At 48.9% G+C, this 17,614-nt stretch overlaps 1 protein-coding gene across 6 annotated transcripts in view; it reads left to right on the forward strand.

Annotated features, from left to right (window-relative positions):
- KIRREL3 (kin of IRRE like 3 (Drosophila)) overlaps positions 1 to 17,614 on the forward strand; it is a 529,310-nt gene that overhangs the window by 383,769 nt on the left and 127,927 nt on the right. For all 6 annotated transcript variants that reach the window (XM_012729525.1, XM_012729523.1, XM_012729524.1 and 3 more), the window contains exon 3: positions 15,357 to 15,434. In XM_012729525.1, the coding sequence (XP_012584979.1) occupies positions 15,357 to 15,434 (78 nt within the window). The remainder of the gene's footprint in view (positions 1 to 15,356; positions 15,435 to 17,614) is intronic.

Here is a 17,614-nt window from a genome sequence, read left to right on the forward strand (position 1 = left end):
AAAGACTCAGGTTCTCAGCCAGACTGGCTTTGGAGTCTTGTGCACCAGCCCTTGACTTCCTGAGTCACCTGCTAAAGAGGAGACTGACAGCTCACTGCTTCGTGGGGAGGGTAGCTAACTGTGCGTGTCAGGCGCCTACACTTGGTACCGCTCAAGACACGCCAGTCGCTTGTCCTTCATTTTGCACCCATGACAGACAACTTCGTTTGTGGCTCAGAAGTCCCTTGTATTGAGCTGATTTAAAATAGGGGTCCAGACAGGGGAGGAAATAATAGTAATAATGAACAACTGTATACCAGAGACATTTTACTGGGGTGGAGTGGGGAGTGGGATCAAAAAAGTGGGAGAGTGCATGGTGATGGCACACGGGTGAATTGGTGATGGAAAGTCCATGGGGATTACAACTGAGATGGAAAAATGATGTAAAAATAAACTATTCTAATAAAAAGTGGGGGTCCAGAAACAAAGTGTTGGAGAAGGAAGCAAATTAGCAAGCCCCACATACAGGTGCACTCCACTGAGATCGGACACACTGCCCATTGGAGGGAGTGGACAGCAGTTTGCAAGCAGAGGTGGTGCCACTAGGGACATTAAGTGTCACATTAAGTCCAAGCCCACTTGGCACGGAGTGGTATGTGAGGGAAAGCGACTAACAGACGGTCTAAGATGGAAGGTCAGGAAGACAAAAATTGGTGTCTGTTTCTTCACACAATATCCATAGCAACCAGAACGGACTCATAGGAAGCCCTCAACACAAATGGAAGAAAGGGATGAGTGAATGCGTGAATGATAACTCCAAAAAAGAATTAAAGATTCTGAGCAACCTGAAGCTTAACCACCTGAGCGCAGCACACACCTGAAGCTGAAATTTCTGAGGAAGGAAAAGCAAATACAGGTGGAGAGAAGGAGCGAGGTTGAAGCCCCTTCAAAAGTCTGGACAAGGCCTAGGCATGGCCAGAGGAGGTGGCATTAACTGCATGGACAGTGGGAGAAGTCCGAAACTCAGGGGTGGGGGGTTTGTGTCTGAGGGGGTCTCATGCTATGGATGGGAGGAGGCGTTTGAGAGGTGTGCGAGAATCCCTGGGAGGACAGCCCTGGAATCAGCAGGCATGTTCTCAGGGTGTGCAATGAGACTAGCAGAGGGTGAGTCAGGATTAGAATGGGGAGGAAGGCAGGGGCGAGCCTCCTGCCTCTTATGGTACCTGCGGCTGGGAACACGTGTCTCTGCCCTGGTGCATTGGGTGGAGTGCATTCCTCTTCTGAGCTTTGGCTTCTCCCGCTACATAAATGGGGCGATAGAACTCTTAAGTTCCCATCCAGTTCTAACATTCTATGACATTTCTGACTAATGCACAATATCAAATATGTACACAAGACCAGAGGCATAAGAAAATACACAGAGAAACGTGAGTTAATCTCGCGCAAACAGAACTCAATGGATAGCGCATTGGCAATTCTTAAAATGCCTGTGAAGACGTTCCCCCGGGTGGCCCATCTGAGCTGCCAGGACCCCTAACTCCAAGGGAAGGGGGACCTCCCAACTGTCCCCTCGGAAGTCTCGCACCCCTTCCCTCCCCCCCACCCTGCCATGTGCTCCCAATTGGCATTAGAGAAAGAAGAGGACGGAGCTGGAGTAAAATATCCCCCATGCCAAGAGCTCCCAACACTTAGGAGGAAAAAAGCTTTGGGGAAGAGTTGCAAAGGCCTTTCCAGAGCCTGCAGCTGCCTGAAGTTGGCTTCTTTTTTGTTGTTGTTGTTTTGTGATTTATTTACTTATACACACAAGAACTGGAGTACAGGCCAGAGGTGCAAGAAGTGAGAGGATCCACCAGAGACAGAGTGGGGAACAGAACAGGCAGACTGACGAAGTACACTGCTGAGGGGAGCAGCAGGTGAGACAGGAGAGGTCTGCTGAGCCATGTGGGTCAGCTCCCTGGCTGGAGATTGAACTCGTGCTGCAGTGGCTGCCATAGCTCCACAATGCTGTGCTTTAACCTGTTGGCCACCAGGGAGGGCCAGCCCTAAGCAACAGTCATCAAGGAAGAGATCTTCCAACCCAACAACTCCCAAAGCTAGAGGGATCTTAACCACCCTTTTAGTGAGCGTTTCTGAGTTTGGGCATGGCAAGGAGCATCTGCTGCTTTGAGCATTTGTGGAAACCACAGTCTCTCCCGAGGAAAAGAAAAAGGGCTGGTTTTGTGTGAAAATTCAGAAAAAGGCAAGACCCTCTAAGCTGCGGGGCACTGTCTTTCCACCGGTGTAGGAGACTCTACTCAGACAGCAGAAGGACCTTCAGCCTGAGCAGGTGCTCAGAGGCTTTATTCTCCATCTCCCAGTGCCCCCCGATCTTCAAACTATTAAATAACACTACTTCCGAACTCTCACTTAGGGGGCACTCATAGTGCACCCGTCCTGGTACCCTATCTTCGCTCAGGTGACCTCTAGGGATGAGTTACCTCCACTCCTCACCAGAGCCCAGGAGCTTTCTGCTTCATAGTCAAGAGGCGAAGGTGAACACCTGTGGCGTGCCCAGGCACATTGGAGGGACACACCCTGTAGAAGCCCCCAAGGCTGTGAGGTTAGTGGCCAAGCTTCCCGAGCACACGGTCCCATCTAAAGAGGTGAGCCAGGTCCCTCCGTTAAAGCAAAGCTCCTCATCTTAGCAGGCTGCCCCACCAGGCGAAACTTCCCAGATGAGCAAGATGCATAAATGCCCCTGCACGCCAGGCCTGGATCTTCAGCCTCTCTCCTCCAGCCTCCCTCAGTTGACTACAACTGTCTTCTGTGGACAGGCCAGAGCCTGAGTCAAGGTTTCTTATGGACACACAGGTCACAGTTACACACGGTTCCCATCAGGCAAATGAGCTGAAAACTGTGAGTGCCGCTGCTCCTTGACCGCCCACAGTGGCCAACGTGGGCTCGGGCCTTTTCTGGTGCCATCCATGCCTGCCCAAACAATGGTATACAGGACAGGAGTGGCCCAGTGGGGGCACATAGACAAGGGGAAGGGTTGCGAATTAAAACCATTTTCTCTTCTGGGGAGGTTTGCTGGAGTGTGAGTGGACTCTGGAATTTCTCCCACTATAACACCCAAGCAGTTGCATTCTCTCTCTCATACCACCCCAATCACCCCTGTCCTCCTCTCTAGGAGGGCTGCCAGGTTGGTTGGCCCCAAAGGGGGCCACCTCTCAGGCTCTGGTATTGATGTGAGGTTCCCCACAGTCCCTGGCTTGCTTATTAGCAATCAGCCGCTTGCTGGGCTGGCCTCGTGGGGATTAAACTTCACGTTCTTATTAAGATCGCTGGTGGTGCAGAATCACTCCCCTGGATCTTTTTGAGGTTGATTCCTTAATCAAAGCTTTCAGGCTCTCCTTCGCCCCTTCACTGCTGAAAGGTTACCATTAAAGCGAAGAAAAGGGCTTTGATTTCCTGTTACTGGGTTACCTTGGACATGGGACTCCAGTGGAGGTCGAGGGCTTTGGTTTTGCCTCAAATCCACACTGTGCCATTCCCAGGTGGGTGACTTTGGCCAAGTCCGGGAGTCTCTCTGATCTTCATACTGTCCCCCACATGATGTCAGGGCTCTAGAACAATTGTACCTGCTAGGAGCACCTGAGACTACACAGCCCTCTGGTTGCTCATCCCCAGTCCCAGCCTTGTCCTCAGACCCCTGTCGATCCCTCAGGTGAGCCCACCTTGTCTTGCAGGAGGCCTCACCCACCAGTGAGCCATCACCCTGCAGACCCACCTGAGGCCTCTCCCCACCCCACCCCACCCCATGCCCCCGACTCCCCTCTGTCCCAGAGACCAATAACACTTCCTGTTATTGAAGGCAAGAGATTAGTTGGGCGCGGGCTGCCATGCAGCTCCATGGATAGCTAGATAAATAATCACTAAATAAATAAATAAATAAAAATCAACAAAGACAGCCTCCAATGAGCTTGAATTGCTGCCGTGCTGAGAGGTAACTGGCAGATTCAATTTAATTATAAGATACAGAGTTGTAATGGGGTGTGTGAGGCTCAAGGGGGATTTCAGTAATGGGAGGACAGCAGGGTTCCCTGCCTTCTCTGCTGGTTCTTCTCCTTACCCCACCGCCTCCTTGCCTGTGGTGGGTGAAGAAAAGCTTTGCCGTGCCCTAGGACCGAGTCTGGTCAACCGCCGGTCCTCTGCTCCTTGCTGACCCCAGCCCCCAGGGCTGTTCTGAAGATGTCTGGTGATCAGCCCTAGCTCAGGAAGCCGGGAGGGGAGGCAGCGCCATGGGAGGATCCACGGGAGGATCCCTGTCCACTCGCACCCCTCCCTCCCATGCCCAGCAAGACGTGCGGTATCTGGATGAACGCGCCGCAAGGCATGGCTGCCAGACCGTGAATAAGGCAACTGTGGCTGTCTCTGGCTGGGGTCAAGGACAAGCCATCACATGGCCCCTCTTTTCTACACAGAAAGTGGAGGGGCATTCCCAGCCCACTGAGGCTCAGCACACCCCCCTCTTCCACCTCAAGGACTCTAAAACACCCTATACTCCCCCACCCCTCCCAGAACATGTTTCCTCTTTGCTGTCCTCTTCCTTTGTGCTGGTAAGAGCAGAGGTCCCCCTCCCACACCCTGTTCCATAGGACACATTACTACAAACTCCAGTGAGGAATTTGTTAAGTTCGGCTGGCCACCCTAGGCAACCTCTTGGTTAACCGAGAGTTGTATCATTTCAGCCACAGGTGGGTGGCAAGATGGTTTGCACACACAGAACTAAACCGCCACAGCCTCCTGCCTAAGTAGCCTCTCTCACCATGCTTCCCCGCCCTGCCCCACCCCTCCGCCTCCCCAGAAGGAAGAGATCCAGCCCTTCTCCTGGCTGGATCTTTCCAGGGTCCTGGTTACCAAGGGACTTCTCCATGCCCCCAACCCCCTGCCCATGGTGCCCAGGCCCTGCTGGCCAGCACACTCTGGAAGCATTTGACACCTTTGTCCCGCTGGGGTCTCTCTGACCCCTGGCTGTGATGCAGCAGCAACACTGATCCTGGAAGATGGCACAGAGTGGGCTCGGGTCAAACAGGCCTGGGTTTTGATCCTGCTTTTTCCACTTCTCAGTGGTGTGACTTCAGAAAAATCACTTAAGTTCCCCCGAGTCTCACCTGTACAGTGCACATCTGTAAAATGTCTTCATAAATCCACATGATGATTAAATCCACGTGTCAGTCTTATGTTCATAACTTCTGCTTGGGCCTATGCCTTCCCAAAATTGCTGGGCCTCAAAAGAAGTGCAGGGGGCCCGAGGGGGTAGGTTTGGAGTGTCAGGGAGCCTTTGTAGGCATATTGTCCTCATCTGTAGTCCTTTGGGGACTCTGTTACTCCTACTGGGAAAAAAAGAGAGAGAGAGACAAGAGATGATCTCTTTCTGCCTGGCTTGCCAGCCATGATTGACTAGCTGTACCAGGCTGAGCCTCCCTAGGGGCAGGGCACACAGCTGGTGAGCATCTGGCCCCCTTCAGACCTTAGTCACCAACTCCCAACTTCCTCTTAGGAAAAGTCAAAAGCCTCTCAGGCATATGGCCGTCAGCAGTCCCTGTTCCTCTAGGGATAAGTAAACTAATGACAGGCCAGGGCGGTGGGAGTGGCCTTCACGGTCCTGTTTCTCTGTTCTGTTCCCCCACAGGGCAATTAACCCACTGAGATTAGACATCTCAAATCAAGGAAGGCTGCAGTAGTCTTGACTCACAAAAATGCGCTCAGTGTGATTACACTCCCCCCAACTCCCTGTACCTCTGAAAGACTGCCCAAAGAAGTTCATTTCTAGTCAACCCTTTCTAGCCTTAAATCCTGAATTATTCTATCTTTTGGAGTCTCAGTTTTCTCTTCTGTCAAATAGGAATAATAATAGGACTTATCTTAGAACTTTCATAAGAATGAAAGAAGATAATGCATGTAAAGTGCTTAGCCCAGAGGATAATGAATCTTAAGCAATCAGTGAATAACAACTTTAATTTCAATGGTGAATTAAGTGTGCCTGGGTCAGGTAGCGGGGAGGAAGGAGCATGAGACCCTGGTTGTACCTGATGCAAGACTGCATCTGGTCCCCCAGGGGGAGATGGCCACTATCCCAACACCAATGTGCAGAGGGGTAGACTGTTTTGATGCCAAAGTCACCCAGAAGAAGGACACAGTCTGGGCCTCCCTAGCCTCAGCATCATCAAGCTGTCACCAGCCCCTGCGATATGAGTTTGCTCCCTGGACAGGAAGCTGACACACAAGGTGCAACAGACCTCTCCAGTCTTGCCTGCTGCTCCCCATTCTATCTCTGGTGAATTCTCTCTCCCCCTACACTCTGGCCTACACCCCAGTTCTTGAATGCGTAAATAAAATAAATCTTTATTTAAAGAAAAAGAAGAAGGTCAGGTTCTGAGTCAGCCTGAGGCCATGTTGGAATTCTAGGCAATTCACTGGGAGAAGGACCCCAAGCAGTATCTGAGACATGGGATGCACCCAGCCCAGGAAATTGAGACTCAGAATTGCTGGGGAGCTGATTCTTGCAGAGAATGCAGATAGACCATAGCAAGGTTTTCCAGACCTGGGGACCAGGCAGCTGGTATGTTCCCAATTGACCACACACAGCTTAAGGCCCCTGAGCAAATTCTTGACCCTTCAAAAATGTCCATTTCTTCTATGGTAAAGTTGATGGCGCAGTAACATTCCTCTGAAGAGGTGAGAACCTGTATCTCTAAATCAGTGTTGTAAACCAACGTTACCCAATTTTTAAAAATGCAATTTAAAAAAAAAATGTCCATTTCTTTATAAAATGAAGACAGAAATGATGCCTGTCTTCAGAAGGTGGGTGTGAGGGTGAGACAAGATGAATAAAATGAAATGCCAGGCCCTGTTTGCACAGGCCCACTGGCTCTTTCCCGCTCTCCATGTATAGACTGTGACAGTAGAGCAGAGATTTGGAGAATCCAGAAGAGATGACAACGTGGGCTCTGCATCTCCTGCAGGCCCAGGGGTTCTGGGGTCACCACCCCGCTACTACTGGCCCTGGTCCCACTGTGGACAGGACCTCACCAGCCAGCAAAGAGCAGGCCGAGGCCGGCTGAGGGCGGCAGGTCAGGGCTGCCCAGGTGCTCATCTCTGCCAGGTGCTTATCATCAAGGATCTGAGGGGCATTCACTCCCCGCAAGCTAGGGCAGATGACCTGGCAGGCAGAAAGACTTGTTGGAATGATCACTATGACGGCCAACTCTCCCTAAAAGAGGAGAACTCAGCATGAGCTTTTTCTGTAACTCATTGTTTTAAAAACTTAATTTAAGACCACATCTGTTTCAGGTTTCTCTTACAAGAATTTAATTGGTATGTAATAGCACAGTTAATTAAATACAAATCAATAGTTTAAAACAACTAATTGATACTTAATATGAATAGGGAAAAACTTAGTTCTAATATAATTAAGTCATATTAAATAAGCAATGAAATAGCAATTATGTCTTTACAACAATGTAAAGTTTATAGTTCCTTAATAAACTCAGAATTAGCAAGCAATGAGATTCAGGAATTATGAAACAGGTATTATTGGGCTATTAAACATTTATTACTTGTCTAGAAGGCCAGAGTCACACACTAGTCAGGATTAATAAACCTTTACTGGTTCTGTCTCCAGGACTTTTTACTATAGAGCTTGATCAGAAAACTGATTTATGGGCATTGTTAATGCCGGGGGTGTGAGTAATTATGCTGAAAACAGGACCAGGCAGAACTGATACAGAAGCAGTTTAGCAAAACCCAGGTGAGACTTTCCAAAGATGAGACCCCCCAGTATCCACAAGGGTGTGGCATTCTGGGCAGAAGAGATGTTGATGGACAGTCACCTACGACAGGGGCCTTTGCCATGGGCACACAGCCACGGCAAAATGGACAGTCTCCAGGCTTCAAGGCCCATGTGAGGACACCCTTCACAGAGCCATGGCCAGCCCTACTTTCCTGAGCTGGACTCCAAAGGTCACCCTTCATGTGAAACAATGCCTCCCTTGCCTGAGGACACTTTTTACTGGGCTGTTACTCACTCATCTTCACCTTTTACTTACCTTTTCATGAGTGTGTGCCTTGTATCACCAACTGGCTTATCTCACTGGGAGGGGAAGTTGGGCTTCCGTATTTTTGTCTGCTGTGTAGTGCTTAGTTAGCACTTGATAGTGTCACAGGGTGTTCCCTAGGAAAAGGGGAAGTTCCAGGTTCCCTGCCCCACCCAAAAGGAGGGTGGAGCTGAGCAGAGAAAAAGGAGAGAAGAAAAAGAGAAGAGAATGAAGCTGGATGGAGAACAAGGAGACCTAAGGAAGCCACATGGAGCAGCGAGCATGTGATGAAGAAACCGGGCTTGTTTCCTGGCCCTGGACTGGCTAAGGCAGATATGGGTGAGATACCTGTAGGGAGGTGACTATGGCAGTGTATATATTGATTTTGATTTTGCTCTTTTCCTCCCAGACTTGTCTGGCCATTTCTGACCCTTTTCCATGGGTCCCGGCCAGAAGGTGCTTTAGTCTTGTGGCAGCTTTCAGGCCTTGCTTTGGGCCAATCCCTTTGGGTTGACTTTTGCCCACGAGGGGATGGGTCACTTCAGGTGTTTGATTTAGAAGTTATATTCTTTGTCTTCTGTATTGTATATTTACTGTATTAAAGTCCCTTTTCATTAAAGTTTTATATGTTTTGTCTTGTTGTAGCGGATGGCAGAACCCACTTAGAGCAGGCAGGTCTTGGGGCTTCAGGGGTGTCCCTCTCCCCCTGCCCTGTAACAGATTTGGGGAGCCCTATAACAGTAGCCCCTGAATGGGAGTTTGAGGGCTGGATTTCATACCTGTCGCATTTTATTACTACATGCAGGTTGCGAAGGGGGGGTATTAGCACACCCAGCAGAGCTGCCCACATGCCCGCACCTGCTTTGTGTGTACCTGATGACATAGTGAATCGGCCTATAGACCAAGGCTTTCACTCTCTGAGGTCAATGAAGCAGTTCAAAAACGGATTTCTTTAGAGCTAAACTCCTGCTCATCTAATCATCCCAGACCCTTTCACTTAGAAAAACCATCACCTCGAGCACTACTCTGCAAAGGCACCATTGTCAGTCCGTGACCGCATCCGCTTTCTTTGCCAATCATGTCTGATGCAGACACCACCACGCCTCCCAGTCTACACAGCTAAAACCTCAGTGGTCATCCTTGGCCTCTTCCTCCGCTCAAGCCGCTCGGCCATTCAGCCCTGTCTTCTCTTCCTAGAACACCTCTTGGGTTCGCCATGTCCTCTGTGTTCCTAGCACCTTGGGCCCTTCGCTCGCCCACTGCACCCACCTGCACGGTCTTCCTAACCCATTATATACTAACCACCCAAGCAAATGCAGCCATGCTATCACCCAATGCGGAGAGGTCTGTTCAGCTCTCTGCTTCTCCCCTTGCACATGTGTTTAAGGAAAAGCAGGCGTTGCTTAAAAACTGACCACAATGCTCAGGCATGGGGGGGGAGAAAAAGAGGAAGGGGGGGTGCACAATAGACTCTTGTGGAGGATTTAGGCTTGCTTTGGGAGAGCTACAGTGACCCTCAGTGACGGAGGGGGGAACCGGCTACTGTCCAAAATATAACAAAGATGGAAAACCAATGGTACATCATTAAAAAGTAAAAAGTGGTGGATGTGTGGTTTGACCTCTAAGCCTAAGTGGAAACTTTCTAGTTATTAAAACAGATGCCTCATTCCAGGTACTGCCTTCCAGGCATCGTTCACTAAGGGCTCTTATTTGATGTTCAGGTGAACTATGTGAGGAAGGTCTTACTTTAGCTCCCACATTCAAGAAATGAGAAATCGGAAGCCCCAAGAAGCCCTGGGGATGCTCACTGTTCTGTGCTGGAGTGGCTGCCAGCCCTACCACACACTGCCTTCTGTGATGCTCCTGCAGCAGGGTTCAGCAGACATCACCCCATCACCCCACATGACTCAGGAGTGATCTGGGGAGCTATTTTCAGCCCCTCTTTGCCCTCCTGTGTCAAGGTGGTTGGGATGTAAAGATGTCCCTCTGGGGTCCTCCTTGTTTCAACCTCAGGCTTGGGGGCAAGAAAAGGAAGCAGGTGTCACTAGGAGTGTTGCAGTCACAGCTGCTTCCCCTTTCCTGGACTTCCCTGTCCCTCCTCTGCACCGGTGTTAGGTGATCTTCGTAAATTGCAAGACCGCCTGTCGCACCTCCGCTTACCCCTCTGTAGAGGGCCAGACTCCGAAGCACGTCCCCCAGGACCTATCAGGTCTCTCATCTCCTGCCTCATCTCATTTCCTCTGCCCCTGAAGCCTCTGTTGCAGCCACACCAGACTGCCTGCCAATAACACTCTTACTTCTCGTTCAATAGGCGTCTGGGGACATGCTCCCTCTAAAAGCTTCAGACGGAAAAGGGTTGGTCTTCAGCAAGACCCAGCTAGTTGGGGACAGGAGGGCTCCCCAGTGCCCTAGACGCCGCAGAGATGCTGACGTGCCTGCGGTCCCTGGCCATCGCTCCCAGCTCTACCTGCAGCTACTTGACAGCTTGCTCACTTCTGGCTGGGGCAAGATGCAAGCACCGTCCTGGTCCAGTTGCAACTCACCCTGGAAGCATGCTCAGGATGTCCTGGCTTACCAGGAAGTCCTCCTTGGGCACTGCACACATCGCCAGCCCTCCGTCACCCTCATTCCTTTTGTCTCTTGTGCCCACCACCTGCACAGCCCTACCGCAGCAGCCCGAATACCTGCCCTCCATCAGCGGGTGTCTTCTGATGAACTTTTAGAGTAGTCACAGCTCTGAGATCTAAGAAATCAGCTTCAAAGAATCTTGACCAGTAGAAAACCTCAGCCCCTATGAGAAGACCATCTCTTCTGTCTCCCTATCTTTGTGGGTTCACTAGGGCTCAGGTGCTGAAGAACCACAGTAGAAAGTGGTGACTTAGCCATCAGAAAGGTACTGTCTCCCAGTTCCAGTGACTAGAATTCCAAAACTAGATGTCTGCAGAGGGACGCTGAGGGCCACGGGGGAGGAGTGAGTCTCTCTGGCAGATAGACTGTTGTATCCACATTCACTTGATACTCCCCGGGGGGTGCAGCTGTCTCCTGGCCCTCCCTTTGTATGAGGACACCAGTCATCTAGACTAGGGCTCCCCCAGTGACCATTTTAACTTGATAACTTTGGTCACGTTCCTGTTTCTGGATAAGGTCACATTCTGAGGCACTGGGGTTAGGATTTCAGCATGTAGATTGGGGACAGGGGTGGACACAGTTCAACCCATATCACCAGCCCAGCCAGAAACATCATTCTCTGTTCTCTGTTCTCTTGTCTGCTTCGATTCACAACGTGGACACCTCTGGAATCTCGTACTGTACCCTGAAAAGTAAGCCAGAAATCAGGCCTCCGTTCCAGCGTGAACACTATTACCATCTAGCGCTTTGGCCTTAAATTGTCCTTTTACTTCGCTGCATCTCGGTTTGTAAAATCAAAATGGAGGAAATAATTCCTGCCTTGCCTACTTCAGAGCTGCTGTGAGCATCTAATAAGATAGTGAATATGACAGCAACATGAAAAAATAAGCACCCCACAAATGTGAAGTAATATCATTGTATCATTATTATTACTAGTAAGAATAAAGGGATCCTAACGATAGAAAAAGTCCCACCTTCACTCTGAAACTGGAGAAAACCCATTCCATTTATAAAGCCATCTCTTTTTATTCCTCCCTGGAGAAAATCTTACATTTCCTAGATTCCTGTTGCAATGAATTACAACTTTCATTCACTCTGCAGCCATCTTCACCTAACCTAATCCATGGTGCTACATCTAAGCCCACCTGAGTTCATTCTGACCTGAGTTGGGGAGAACTAATCACTCCCCAATATTTTTCAGTTGGCCCTTCCAGTCAATCAGCAGACTTTTCCTGGGTGCTTGTCACATCCAGGCAATAGGCTGCGGATATGGATTCAGGGTCATAACGGGTTCAGGACTAACTGAGCTGCTGTCATTGTAGAGACTAGGACATGTCGTGGTGTGGCCTCCCTTCTCCACCTGAAACACACTCGGTCCCAATAAATGTCTCCTTACCCAGCAGCATCTCTGACACCTTTGTTCTCCAGACGGTGCCCTCCATACCCCCCATGTTGGGTGAACTGGGGCTTCTTCCCTGTATGTCTGTTCATTTTCTGTGGACACCTTCAGAGCATTTCAGTGGCTCTGCTGTGGCTGTGCACTTAGCCACCGCCGCAGCCCCAAACTCTACATGGAAAGCCCCACAGCTGTTGCTGTTCCTAAATAGGCACCTGTGACCTCACGCCACCATCAACCCCAGAGCCGTGTGACACAGGAGGCAGCAGACGGGGGACTGGTCTAGCTTACAAAGCGAAAGTCTACTGTGCTTTCTGTCACAGCCCATCACCTCTCCCCTAATTGCCTGGTAGGCTAGCTTGATCATGTTTCCCAAAGCCAAGGCTTCCCCCTGGTTCTCTGTGATCAGCACTTTTGCCTACACCCCACCTGCTTCCCCCTGGTTCTCTGTGATCAGCACTTTTGCCTACACCCCACCTCCTCACCTGTGTTTCCAGGCTCTCCTGTCCACCCCAACATCCACCCCGCTGGCTTGCTTCCTCGTGTGGACCCCAATGACCTCTAAGTTAACCCTGCAAATCTCTCCCAAGGATGCCCCAGGTTTTCATGTATGGGTAGCTGGGTAATTCTCATGTCACTAATCCTCCAACCTTCTTCTTGCAGAGATCCCAGTGGCTGCTCCCTACTTCTCAGTAAAGACTCAGTCAGAGAGTACTCTCACTTAATAAATTTCTGCCGTGTGCTTATTAGCGCCTTGTAATGTAGCCGCCTAAATAATTAAGACTAACCCATACGTGTCAAATTAAATGAGCCAAATACATTGAGAAATTGCCTCGTCCTTCATTTCTTTTATTAATCAGGTTTTTTTAAACTTCTCTTCCTGTTCATTTGCAAAACTCAAACATGATCAGTAAGGTTCTTACTTACAACAAATGTTTGTACTCTGACCTCTTTCCGCAGGCAATTGCCCTGGGGGGCAACCTATTATGGTACATAGGATAGGTCGAGTTGGGGTGGCAGAGGCAGCCAGCATAGACCATCCACATTCAACAGGTTGTCCAGTCTCTAAATCTTTACAGTGGTGGCCAGATTGTTTAAGGGACAGTCTGGGAAGATCGACAGGCCTAAATTCACCCAGCATCTTCGGCCGCCGCCCTTCTCAATGCTCCCTAGTGCTCACTCCTGGATTCAATCTAGGAACCCATGTCCCTTTTTCACTAGAAGCCACCCCTGATGTGCTTTAGATGGGATAAGAAGTCAATGGAAAATATAATAGGAGTCGTAGCAATTGTATCATTCTAATGAACAATACATGGCCAACAATAATGGGCTGGTTAACTCTCTCTGTCGTCAGCGTGTTGAGGCTTCAATATAGTCTCAGGCAAGAGGCTATTGTTTGCTGGCGCTCAGCGCCTCCTCACAGCTTGTACTTCCGCCGGCCCCCTCCTGGCATGCTGCATTCTTGCCTCTTGAAGGTGGTTGTTAGAAAGAATCCACAAATATAGTAAGTAAACATCAAAGGGGCTTTGATCTGCACGGCCCTCGACAGAGCAGGAGCCCCTGAAGAAAGGGCCAAGGCCTTGGATGAGGGAACTTAACATCATCAATTTGGGCGCTTGAGATGTAAGGCTGTTTGAAGTGAGGGCGGTTTGGCTGTGTCTTCAGACGAGCGAGCGTGAAGGGAGAGGAAGAGAAGTGAGTGCCTTTGGAAAAAGCCAGCTCAGATCCGCTTCTCTGCTCTTCACTGATAGTCAATAAGCCCCTTTAAAGAATCAGGAGATCAAAGCTAGCGACCCCCCTGTGCCATGGCATTTTGCCACCGCCTGCCACACTTTGTTTTTCTCTCAGGCAAAAGCCCCCAAGCTTGACTTATCTGTCTCTCATGGGCCCTTTCATCCCGCTACCCATGGAGGGTGGATCTGGGCAACCAGAGGTGCATGAGAGGCAGGAAGGAGACTGAGCCACCCTATGTACATGCCAACAGCCTAGAGGCTGACTGAGTGGGCTCAGAGGAACACAGCACTGTGGGAGAAGTTGCTGTGACTTGGGGGAACCCTCTGTCTCCGAGACACTGATGGAGGGGACCCCTGGGTGCCCAGAAAGCCTAGCAAGACCTGGGAGAAGGTGCATTCACATCCCCTCTCCCAGAAATCAGACCCTTGTCCATTTACCCCATGGCAGCTGTCACATCTGTGTGGCTTCTCAACAAAGACATCAGAGTGGAGACTCTAAAGTCATTATGGGAAGTCATCAAACATCTTTGAACTTCAATTTTCTCATCTGCATAATGTGAATAGCAATAACCTATCTGCCTACCTTATGGGGTTATTGTGAGGCTCGAAAGGGAAAGTTGGTGTGAAACGCTACTTCAGAACCCATAATGTACATAAGACAAATCAGGATTAAAGGATACAGACCAGCTTGCATTCTCGTGAAGCAGATGTACTCCAATTCAATGCTCACACACAATGGCATTGACGTACAAAATACTGTGCAAGAGAAATAAAATGTCTCGTGCATTTGCTACCTAGTATTGTTGTCCTATCTTGTTTTTCTAGTTGGGTGCAAGTCTTGTGGGACCAGAGTGTATGCCTGGTGTTTATTAACCATGCTATGTATTCCCTGTGGTCTACACTGAGTCTACATCTCATAAATGTTTGTTGAGTGCCAAGTGTCCCTGAATATAAGATTGCATAGGAATCTGCAGCTCCAGAAACTCACTCTCTCTTGAAAGGCTGACTCTAGCTCAACCCCTGTCTCTGCCCCTACATTCACTCCATCACTTCTTCACCCCTCTGACTCATCTACTGTGTCTGGTACATCTCCATGCTGGACCCTACTGGCTGGACTCTGCTTCTTTTCTGCTTCCACAATTCCAGTGTGACCTGGACATCATCCCTGAGCCTGGGATATATAAGTCCTCATTGACCAATAGAGTAATGATTGGAGCATGGACTCTGGAGTCAAACTGCTTAGGTTCAATTCCTGTCTCTACCACCTACTAATTCTTTCATCTAAGATTACTCACTTAATACAGCTTTAATGGGGATATTATAAAATGGTTGTAACAATAGTGTGTACCTCACAGAGTTGTTGTGGGACTCAAACAAGGAATTACTGGCTTAAAATCATGACTGTGCCACAGTGAGTTCTCTGTACATATCTGTTAAATAAATAAGTAACCTGTTTTTAAGGGCAGTGAACATTGCATTCCTTGCAGAGGGGCCTTCATTGATGTCGGGCCCATTTCTAACCCAACTCTGCTTTTCTTCCAGAGCTGGGCCTCCAGAAGAGAGGATGCTGTCTGGTGCTGGGCTACATGGCCAAGGACAAGTTTCGGAGGATGAATGAAGGTCAGTGACAATGTCCCCATGCCCTGGGGGGGTAATGTGGAAAGGAAACTATCCACTACAACTACAATCGCAGGAAAGAGGACCTGCAACCACTCAGAAAACCAGCGGGCAGATAAGTTGGATCTCCTTGAAGCCATTGATACAGTGATGCAGAAGAGAACTAGTGCTTGAAACACAGTGTGCTGATTTATGCGCGGTTTTCCTCATGCCTCTTCCTTCCTCCTTTGTGGCCCTACCCTCCTTTTCTCTTCTCTGCCTTTTGTTCCCCACCCACCCAGCACAATTAAATCTGCTTCAATTATCTTTTCTAATCCAGACCTCAATCATTCACATTTCTTGAATGCCTGTTGAATAAACAACACCTTATGGGGCACTTAGGAGAATACTAAAGAAGAATGAGTCACAGAGCTTTCATTCTCAAAGAACTTATACTTGAAACCTCTGCTTTTTTCCCAGTTCCATTGGCCCTACTTCTCCCCCTTACTCATGGGCTGTTCTGCCTCTTGCTTGGCCTCTCCTCTGAGGTTTGACTGGGTTACAGAAGGCTTGGGAAAGGTATTGACATTGACATGGGGGCTAGGAGGTACAAGGAATGCTGCCACTTATGGGTCTGCCGTAATAAAGAAGCAATCCCCTCATCCCCAGCCATCTGTCTCCATGCAGCTAATAACCCTCTCCATCAGATGCCACAGACTGTTTGTCAGGATTCAAAAGTAGATAAACAATGGCTAGAGATGCCATTTATTCATTAAGTCAGACGAATGAAGCCCTGGCTCCCCACCAGCCCAGCTTGCTATGAGCTGGGCCCCTCCTCTCCCCAGGCCCCAGACCTCTATGACCTCATTCCCATTCCAGGCATGGATGAGAAAACTCACCTATAACACACCTATCCCCAGAATTAGACCATAACATAGCTCCAGTGCCCTCTTCCTATGTGCCTCAGCTGGCTCTCTCCCAACTAACAATCCATGACACATACCTCATGTGATTCCCCAGACTTAATATTAATGCCTTGCCAGCTGTAGGTTTGTCGCCAGCACCCATCACAGTGACAGCTTGACAAGAATTAGGCCAGGACGATTATACACAACGAGTGATCGCCTCCCCTGAATCTGCTGCTTGTGTGTATAAGAATGCAACAGCATTAAGGAGCTACTTCCCATTTGTAGAAGCACCATGGCTGAGCACAGTCAGGTCAGGGACTGCATCTTCCGAATCCTGACAGGCATTCTCCCTCCCTGGCTTTTTTCCTTTTCAGCCTAACCCCTCCATTCCCAATACCACCTTCATGAGAGTGCCAGGTGGTAACTTCTAATTTGTGGGCACTGACGGTGTGCCTCTGTCCGTGGTGCTGAATAGATGTGTTTTCTTGCTGACAATGCTCATTAAAGAAGCTGAAAAGAGTTCTATAGAAATTGGGGGAGCCAAAAAGTCAGAAGCTGGCTACATTTGAAACCTCAAAATCCAAGTATCTGAACCCTGTAGAAAGATACTCACTGAAGATCCTGGGGCCTAAAAAATTGAATCATATCATGAGTCTGGTGAACTTGATTTGACTCCTCCACATTTCACAAGTTATTAAGGGAGGAGTACACCATTCAGCTAAGGCTTTCATGACAAAATACTATAGACTCAAACAACAGAATTCTACAGACTTAAACAACAGAATACTATGCACTTAAACAACAGAATGCTATAGACTTAAACAACAGAAGCTTATTTTCTCACAGTGCTGGAACCTGGAAGTCCAAGGTCAGGGTGCCAGAGTGGTCAGGTTCTAATAAGATTTCTCTTCCTAGTTTTTAGTTGGCCACCTTCTCAGTGTGTCCTCACATGGAAGCAAGATATGTCTTTTTTATAAGGACATCAGCTATATTGTCTAAGGGACATACGCTTATGACCTTATTCAACCTAATTACTTCTATATAGACCCTATCTCTAAATGCAGCCTCTTCGGAATTAGGTCTTTAACATTGGGGGAGGGGGATACATTTCAGTCCATGGCAAAGAGTCTGAATTTATGTGCCTTAGCAGAAGGTTATAATGTTAATACTCTGAAGTAGGCATTAAGAAGATGGTAATAAAAAAAAAAGTCAGCATTAGGTAGAGGCAATCCTTAAATATTGTTTAAGTACAGAAGACAGGAAGGGGAATCTGGGGAGGCTGAGAAGCAAGACCAG

This window comes from Condylura cristata, unplaced genomic scaffold, assembly GCF_000260355.1.
Source record: "Condylura cristata isolate star-nosed mole 26May11 unplaced genomic scaffold, ConCri1.0 scaffold00025, whole genome shotgun sequence".
Lineage (NCBI taxonomy): Eukaryota > Metazoa > Chordata > Mammalia > Eulipotyphla > Talpidae > Condylura > Condylura cristata.